Consider the following 9,770-nt stretch of genomic DNA (forward strand, 5'->3'; position numbering starts at 1 on the left):
GTACTTGTTTGTACAGCTTCCTGTAAGTTGTTTTTGCATGAATAGTAAACAAATAAATAACACTGTGTCCTCAACTGAATAAACAAAGTAATTGCATTCTAATGTACTATTGAGTAGTAACACTTACTTGTGTAAATGAAAATTTTTTTTATTGAATCGGATTGAACAGAAGGTGTTGATTCATTTTCTATAACAGTCGCACTGACAATAGTGCTGGCTGTCTTTAAAATAACAGGATTATTACATACAGTACATGTGCTCTTTCTAATTCATTACCATTACTATAGTAACAACTAACATGGGGACTTAGTGGCCACACATCATCTAAAGCTAAAAAAAAAAAAAAAACAACCTGATTTTGTTATTTACCCATTAAAAATGTTTAAATCAAATTGATTAAGACTTCTGTAAGGAGACATTTATTTAACATTTATGAAAGTGTCATCACTTTGTAACAGTCAGAGTTAAACATGATCTGTTCCTTTACATTTTCAGACATAGGAGCTTGTGGTTTCATGAAAAATGAACATGAAAAACTGTGGGTTCTTTTTGACTTATTAACATTGAGAGAGAGAGAGAGAGAGAGAGAGAGAGAGAGAGATTGCTGAGGGAATGACTGTTTGTACAATATGGCCAAAAGGATGTGGACACCTGACCATGACAGCCATCTGTGATCCTTCCCCAAACTTATTGCCACAAAGTCAAAAGCACACAATTGTACAGGATATCTTTGTATGCTTTAGCATTACAATTTCCCGAACCGTTACAAGTTCTCGAACCGTCAACCCTACGATTAGTGGAAAACCTGCTCTACCACCTGAGCCACAGCCACATTCAGATGGTGCTTCTCATTTCTTATTTGTGCATCCTCATTTCCCTTCCTTGCGTCTTAGCTCCACTCCTTTGGGATGTGTGGGAAGGATGCAAGGATGAGATGCGAGGAGAGAAGAATCGAAGCAAGTCGAATGTAATATCCTTGCTCTCTCAAGCGTCACTTCTAATCGACGTCAATTAATGATGACTGTGCTAGGCTGGATGACCTCACTGCGCTTCAGGGATCTGCCGTTATGCTGTTAGAGCTCGGTTAATAACAACATTCTTAATAAAGCTAAATGCACTGATATTATGTGAAATGTCTGGGTTATGCAACAATGAATGAGCGAACAATATGTAATTTATCGCATGTTTTGTGCAGCTTTGCATATCCAAACACGCAAGGATCAATTAATTACAATACTCATTGTAAGTACATTATTATTTAATCATATTTCACACGAAATCACATTACATCATCAAATGACTTTTAGTTTGATATTGTGGTAGATGTAAATGAGGAGGGGAAGTTATACATGCGTCAGTTTTTTTTTTGACAAGGAACACTTCCACATAGGATACACCTGTGTATCCTTGCTCCTAGGTCCTCTGGAAGCTTCCTCACAACTCATTCCTTGTTTCCTCATGGTGCAATTAGAGAATTGACATGTCCTTCAAGATGGTTGACTTCGATCGATTTCCAGGTCACAGGCTGGAGGACGGAGGAGCAAGGGAATGAGGAAGCATCAGTTTGAGTATCGAGAAACACCCATGGATTGCCAAGATTAGAGTGGAAGAACTCAAGTGTCCTACACTGATCCCTGACCTCAACCCCACTGAACACCTCTGGGACAAATTGGAATGCTGACTGCATCCCAGGACTCCTCACCCAACATCAGTGCCTGACCTCACTAATGTTCTTGTGGATAAATGAACACAAACCACTGTCAAAAACTCCTAAAGGATTCCAATAAGAAACTTGTACAGGATTTGAATGAGACTTTCTGTCATATCTTGGAGCCATTCCTATAAGATTCCTCTAGGAATTGTCTTATAGGACAAGATATAAATATCCCGTAGGACAATTTCTACAGGATTTTTAAAAATGGCATCCGTTTAAGATGTTTACAGGATGGTTTCTTAAGATTTATAGTAATACAATAAAACACTCGAACTTAAAAAATATATAGAGAGAGAGAAAATAGAAAAATTTTAAATAAAATATTTTAATAGTTTAAACCTCCCAAAGCACCCTCTGTAATTTCCAGTAGCTTTCCAATAACAAGACGTTATTTCCAATAAAATATAAGTAGCGTTCCAAACATCAATAACATCCTACAGCAATTCAATTCAATTTGATTTGTATAGCACTTTTTACAATGGACATTGTTTCCACTGTTGAAACCGTGGTGAAACAGTGGTGGTTTAGTGGTTAGCACGTTCCCTCACACCCCCAGGGTTGGGGTTCGATTCCCACCGTGGCCCTGTGTGCGCGGCGTTTGCATGTTTTCTCCGTGCTGTGAGGGTTTCTCCAGTACTCTGGTTCCAACCAGTCCAAAGACATGCATGATTGGCATCCATAGTGTGTGAATGTGTGTGTGTGATGGATTGGCACCCTGTCCAGGGTGTACCCCGCCTTGTGCCCGATGCTCCCTGGGATAGGCTCCAGGTTTCCCTGTGACCCTGAAAAGGATAAAGCAGTATAGAAGATGGATGGATGTTCCACTGTTCACTGAAGGACACTTGAATGCAAAATTGCAATGATCACCAACCCTACTCCTGGAGATCAGATCTTCCTTCTTGAAGATTTTTTTTTTTTTTTTTTTTTTTTTTTATAGCTCCAACCATAATCATGCCCACCTGACCATCTAATCATCTCCCTCAGAAGTTCTTAGAAGATCACCTAAAACAGCTGTGTTAGATTTTGCTTAGAGATTAAACCTACAGGAAGGTTGGTATCATATTTTATACATGTCACATGTGTGATCCTCCTGCTCAGGACTGTACGAAGAGTGAACTTTTTGAAAACCAGACCCATCACATGTTGCGTTTTCGTGTAAACTGTTGAACTGAGACAGAACGTAGGGGGTCGCTGTGGAGTCAGTCAGCACCACTGTCCGTCTCTTTCCAAGCCCTTTCTCTTCGGAACAGCCATATGAATGAAATGTCAAACAATAGCGCCAGCAGCAGTAACCTGCTTCTTGCCCAGAAAGCTGTGAAACAGCTACGGCTTGAAGCAAGCGTCCGCAGAATCAAGGTAGGATCCGGAAACAAACCTGTACACTAACTCGGTAGAAGTGAGGAAATGAACTGGTTGTGAGGGTGTGACTGGACAAACTTGTTTCACGATTAAGAGCCTGAAACTAATGTAAAAACTCCAAGTATATATGACTTTAAAATAGCATTTTGTTTTCTTCAGCCTCGCATTGATGCTGATAGACACAACGCGGTCGTATCTGCGTTTTTAGTACAAGTATAAGCTAATTATTTCATGCTGCAGTTACATACACCTGTCCTGCAAGTTTTTAATCATCCTGTCAGCTACTTAACTGGAGTGAAGATACCAGCTGTCACATAACCTCAACAGTAATAATATATATATGTATGTATATATATATTTTTTTTATTTTATTAAAATTTTTAAAAATATGAATTTTAGTTTTATGTGTTTTTCACTAAACCGCTATTCTCCACAAACATGTTTATTAGTAGTAACTGGAGGGGTGTTAAGCGAACATCCGGGTATTTCCTCCTCAGGAACAGAGAAGCTCTTTGTTGATTGTAAGCTTGTGACCATGACATGGCTGTGAGCTTCCACAAACCACAAGCATCCACAACTAGGGCTTCTCTGAGCAAGAGCAGAGTTTATATATCAAGATATGTCATTTTTATTTTAAAGAAAAGATGTGTATAAAAGAGGGGGGTGTCCTCAGAACAACATGAAGAAAACAAGGACATTGAGGTTATCCCAAACACTGTAGTTTGTTCAGAGATGTTTATGTGAACATTCCTGTTGGGGGAAACAAACAAAACAAAAAAACAGCCCAGCTAAAATATATTAGTGAAAAAGGTTTACTTTCTGAATGCAATAGCAACATTCTCTGATAACTTCAAAATCATCAATGAATTGTCGCTTTATTCCACAGTGCTGAATGTGCTCCACAACCATTGCTAATTCAGGAGAACTCTATGTTTGACTAAATTTGGTGATTTGATTATTTATATGGTTTTGATTAAATTTTGGCTTCGATTCAATATCGATTAGTTATCAATATTTCATTTAAAATGTTAGTTCCAGACATGAAATCCATATTTTAATATAAATGCTGGTAACTGAAATCCTCCTACTTAGCTATGTTACTGAAATACACGTTTACATTAGCAATAGGGTGCACACAATAATGTTTAATCACTTTTTACTTTTACTTTGAGGAACAAACATTGTAACAAGAAATCATAAATATGTGCATACAGTGCACACAAGGTAAGCACAAACTGCACATTTAATGTAAAAAATAAAAAACATTGTAAATGTGCAACAGTGAAATTCATTAACAACTTGAAACATGTTTAAGAAATAAAACCGTTTTCAAAATTCAAAACAGGAAAGATGGCGACATGTTCAGGACGAGAGGCAAAGTACAGATAATATTCACATCCTCTCAAGTAAGGCACATTGGACATTTTCACTTAGGGGTGTACTCACTTTTGTTGCCAGCGGTTTAGACATTAATGGCTGTGTGTTGAGTTATTTTGACAGGACAGCAAATTTACACTCTTACACAAGCTGTACACTCACTACTTTACATTGTAGCAAAGTGTCATTTCTTCAGCGTTGTCACATGAAAAGATATAATCAAATATTTACAAAAATCTGAGGCGTGTACTCACTTTTGTGAGATACTGTGTGTGTGTGTGTGTGTGTGTGTGTGTATATATATATATATATATATATATATATATATATATATATATATATATATATATATATAATATAAAAGGACAGTGATATTGGAGGACCAAATTCAGTACACACCTTATTAATAAAGCATACTATATGCAGGTGAGTTCAGAATATGTACGCAACATGCAAAGTTTCACGTTCAGCGTTTTCTCCCTCATAGAAAACGTTTAACATGAAACTTTGCTCACTGTGTTCATATCCTGACCTGCTTGCCTGTACATTTTATGCTTTATTAATAAGGTGTGTACTGAATTTGGTCCTCCAATATCACGGTCTTAGTCCAGTAAGCCATGTTAATTGTTTTCTTTATAACTGGTTTCTATGGGAAAACGCTGAACGTGAAACGTTTGCATATTCTGGGTTCATCTTCTTGCCTGTATATAGTATGCATCATCAATAAGGTATACCCTGAATTTGGTCATTTAATATCACTGTCTTAATACATTAAGCCACAGTAAGTGTTTTCTATGGTGGAGAATACACTTAACGTAAAGATTTTGTCTTTATTGCCGTTGTCTTGGCAGTAGATAGTTTATGACGAGAGAAATGTTTTTCCCAGTCACTGATTTACTACATTGATCCACGTTAAGCGTTTTTTACTTTAAGCATTTCAAAATGACCCCTTCCCCAGACTAATTACTGGAAAGAAAACACCATGTGTCCAACAGCTAACATGTGATACATCAGCTAGCATTACTGCGCTTAGCAGGCTGATTTTCTGTACAAGCCAATAAGCTACCATCCCCCATCACATTATGAGGATATCTTTGTATCCATATTGAATTTGACAATGGGAGATTGGAAGCTACATGGGAGGTTAAAAAAAAAACCTTTTGAAACTACAGCGGTCTGGACCTTTGGTCTCCTTGTAGCTAGTTTTGCCCATGCTTGTATGTATACACTTCAACATTGTAACTAGAGGTCCCCTTTCCAATTCCTCCTGACCTACGTACTTGTTAAAACTTTACCAGATTGCTTAGAAAATCTTTGCCCATTCTTTTTTTTTTTTTTTTTTTTTTAAATCTATATTATAACTTGAATACACTGCCTTTTTCAGTCAGGTCTAGAAGGGAGAAAAAATTAGATTATTTTTCCAGCATATCCTGAAATGTTTTATTCCTCTTGTACCAGAGGCATTTGCCAAAGATTTAAGATTTCTTGCATTGATTTAATAAATGACATTTTTTTTAATACTTGGATTTAATGTTGCGGAACAACTGTGGCACAAGTTCGTTCCTGTACAGCTGCTTGCCATGTTGGAAAACGTACTGACAGTCGCAAATCAGTTCAAGTTGAGACTTCTTTGATAAACGTTAAATAAGCATTTCCTTACAGAAAGCTTTACCATATCAACAATTATGTATAAGATTTCTTTGTCAAATAACATGTATTTAATCCTTAGATTATGTGGCGTGCCCAATATACGACTTTCTGTAAATTGGCCGCTACTATAAAAGCGATACCATATTAGAATCCATCCATCCTTCCATCTGTTTTCCATACCGGTTATCCTACACAGGGTTACAGGGGAGCCCAGAGCCTATCCAAGGGAACTCTGGGCACAGGGCAGGGGACACCCTGGAAGGGGTGCCAACCCATCGCAGGGCACACTCACTAGTCCCTCTGGGATTTTGTGATTGTGCTATTCAACATGGCTGCTTCTGCTGGAAGAGGAATGTTCTGGACAAATGTGAGGAAACACTTCTCCAAATTCAGAAGGGGGACTATATTAAGCCCCGATCAGTCTGTCCAGGACTTTGAGATTTTATGATCGCAGAAATGAATGCAAAATCAAGCAAACTCTACAATATTGGGAGGAGCTTTCAATTTTTCAAAATTACCACAGATTTCATATTTCACATCATATGACGTCATCACAACGCATATTCAGCTAAAGCCTTCTATAATTCACGTGCGAGGAACATTTTACTACAGCTCAAATGTCTCATTTACCTACAAACATCAGTGTGAAAGATGCGAAACATTTTGTGCAAAAACACAAACAAAAAAATCACACGCGCATTCACGCACTGCGGACAATTTGGAATTACCAATCAACCTACAACGCATGTCTTTGGACTTGGGGAGGAAATCGGAGTACCCGGAGCTGTGAGGCAACAGTACTAACCACTAAGCCACCGTGCCACCGTGCCCCCCCCCCCCCCCCCCCCATTAGAATTAACATCTTAATTTAAACCTGTAATTTGTTATTTTGAGCGGACAGTATTGTCAGAATTGCTGTTATAGAAAACTAATCAATGCCTTCTGCCCAAATCCTCTCATATCATGTTCCTCTCTGCCAGATAATTTGTAATATAGAGGTATATTTAGTTTATTTTTTTTCTCTCTTCCACTCAGAATCGATGAGGGTGTAAAAGTGTGTCCTGTCGCTCTTTGTTTACATCAGGTTTCACAAGCTGCGGCTGATCTGAAGACATTCTGCTTGCAAAATGCCCATAAGGACCCATTGCTTGTCGGGGTTCCATCCAGTGATAATCCGTTCCGGCCTCCCAAATCCTGTGCGCTTTTCTGAGGTAGATTCATTCTGTGTTTTTATAATATGCATGTATATACTCGAATGTGCATATTCATCTGTTTCTGGTTAATTATCTATATCTGATTCATCCTCTCTCTCTCTCTCTCTCTCTCTCTCTCTGAACAATAGATGAAAGGACGAGGTGTTAAAAACACGTCTTACTAGTCCGTCTTCATTCACTTTATAAGTGAACTCTGCAGCTGGACCAACACTGCTTTTACATTTCCACCAACCTCTTTATTGTTTTCGCAAGAAGCTATATAGCTATATATTTTAAACTGTCGTTCTTATGCTTTGTCCTGTAATTAGACCTTAAACGAGAGGATTTTATGTATTGTTTACTTACATTAGAAATAAAGGCTGTAACAAATAATTCTCAGGCCCTTGGTTTTAAAACACTAATCTTTCTTTTGCTTTTTTTGGGGGTCTGCATGTCCTTGGATTGCATTTACTTTTCACCAAGATGCAAAATGAATGAATATTTCCACCAAAGAGGTGGACATTTATTGGGATGTCATATATACAGTCTGGTAAAACATAAGCATGAAACATAACGAGCTTTCCAGGTCAAATAAGAATGCATATATAGTATTTTGTGTCTTCTCTTTTTTTTTTTTTTTTTTTTTTTTTTTTTTTTTCTTTCTGCAACAATAATTTCTTGGATATCTTTTGACTAAATGGGTGCGGTTGCTTTTACACTGATTGTTTCCAAACCGCAACATAAACTGTAGTGTAGTATGAGATATAGTTGGTATCTTGACCAAACTTGAGGAACTAGTTGTTTATACTGAATCATGAGCAACGGCAGATATAAAGTTATGAATACACGTCTTTTGTTTAGATTATGTTATTAGTGTTTGGAAGGCTCAAGGACACCATGACTCTTACTGTGCCAAAACCACACAATAAATATGATTGTGACCACTTTACATTCTCATGTGTAATACAATGCATAACAATAACAAGCAGCTCAATTTCAAATATGATGACCTACTGATTGAAAGTTTTCATAATGATGCATTATAAAAAGTTACTGCTGAGTATTTTCTAATCATAACACATTTTGTTCAAATTGTGCAAGCCTATGTAAAGTATACAGTGCTGTGAAAAAGTATTTGATTCTTTTTGATTGATTTTCTTCTGTTTTTGTGTATTTCATACTATATTGTATCAGAAAATAAAACAAAATCTAAGCTAAAACAAAGGAAACCCGAGTAAACACAAAATACAGTTTTTAAATAATGTTATTTATTGAAGCAACAGTTATCCAATACCAACTCTGGGCCTGTGTGAAAATGTATTTTCCCCGTAGTTAATAATTCCAAAAATCTATGAAAGTGCATTCATAATGGGGTTCAGCTGGACTAGACGCAACCAGGCCTGATTACTGCAAACACTATTCAATCAAATCAGCACTTAAATAAAGCTTTTTCAGCAGCATGAAGTTGGTTAAAAGGTCTTACCCAGTAACACACTATGACAAAATTGAAAAAGATTCCAGAAACGATGAGGAAGAAGGTGATTTGAAATACATCACTCTGGGAAGGGTTATAAAGCTATTTCAAAGGCTCTGGGACTCCAAAGAACCACAGTGAGAGTCATTATCTCCAAATGGAAAAAACTCGGCACAGTAGTGAACCTTCCCAGAAGTGGCTAACCTTCCAAAATTCTTCCAAGGGTACATCAAGGACTCATCCAGCAAGTCACAAAAGAGCCAAGGACACCATCAAAGCACCTACAGGCCTCTCTTGCATCAATAAGGTCACTGTTCATGACTCCACTATCAGAAAGACACTGAGTAAAATGGTGTCCATGGAAGAGTGGTGAGGTGGAAACCACCGCTTACCCAGAATTACATTAAGGCTCAACTGAAATTTGACAAAACACACCTTGATACTCAAACCTTTTGGGAGAATGTTCTGTGGACTGAGGAGTCGAGAGTGGAACTGTTTGGAAGACAGGGGTCCCGTTACATCCGGCATAAACCAAACACTGAATTCAACAAAAAGGACATCATACCTATGGTCAAGCATAGTGGTGGAAGTGTGATGGTGCGGGGATGCTTTGCTGCTTCAGGGCCTGGGCAACTTGCAATAATTGAGGGAAACATGAATTCTGCTCTCTACCAGAAAATCCTAAAGGAGAATGTTCGGTCTTCAGGTCGTAAATTGAAACTCATGTGCAACTCGATAATGCAGCAAAACAATGATCCAAAACATAGGAGTAAGTTCTAGTCCTAGAAGTAAGTGAAAACCTGATCTCCAGTTATCGGAAGCGTTTGGTTTCAGTTATTGCTGCTAAAAGTAGCACAACCAGATTTTAATTTTAAGGGGGTAATTCGTTTTTCACATGGGTGTTTCAATAAAAATAAATAAATGATTAAAATAAAAAATGTATTGTGTTATGTTGTATTTCATTTGAAGATCTAAAACTATTTAGTATGAGATATACACAAAA

At 37.5% G+C, this 9,770-nt stretch overlaps 1 protein-coding gene across 1 annotated transcript; it reads left to right on the forward strand.

The window, feature by feature from the left end:
- Positions 1–2,768: 2,768 nt before the first annotated feature.
- Positions 2,769–7,686, forward strand: si:dkey-204f11.64 (GGL domain-containing protein). Its single transcript, XM_017483864.3, has 3 exons — positions 2,769–3,070; positions 7,185–7,311; positions 7,443–7,686. Exons 1-2 carry the CDS (start codon positions 2,969–2,971, stop codon positions 7,308–7,310), a joined length of 228 nt encoding a protein of 75 aa, XP_017339353.1. The 5' UTR covers positions 2,769–2,968; the 3' UTR covers position 7,311; positions 7,443–7,686.
- The last annotated feature ends 2,084 nt before the right edge of the window (positions 7,687–9,770 follow it).

Source organism: Ictalurus punctatus, chromosome 2, assembly GCF_001660625.3.
Source record: "Ictalurus punctatus breed USDA103 chromosome 2, Coco_2.0, whole genome shotgun sequence".
Classification (NCBI taxonomy): domain Eukaryota; kingdom Metazoa; phylum Chordata; class Actinopteri; order Siluriformes; family Ictaluridae; genus Ictalurus; species Ictalurus punctatus.

What these genes read in the sequence shown, in the direction of transcription:
- si:dkey-204f11.64 (XM_017483864.3), top strand. Translation starts at nt 2,969, where the DNA reads ATGAATGAAATGTCAAACAATAGCGCCAGCAGCAGTAACCTGCTTCTT. An exon ending in CAAGCGTCCGCAGAATCAAG is followed by an intron (nt 3,071 to 7,184) that starts GTAGGATCCGGA and finishes TGTTTACATCAG; the next exon opens with GTTTCACAAGCTGCGGCTGA.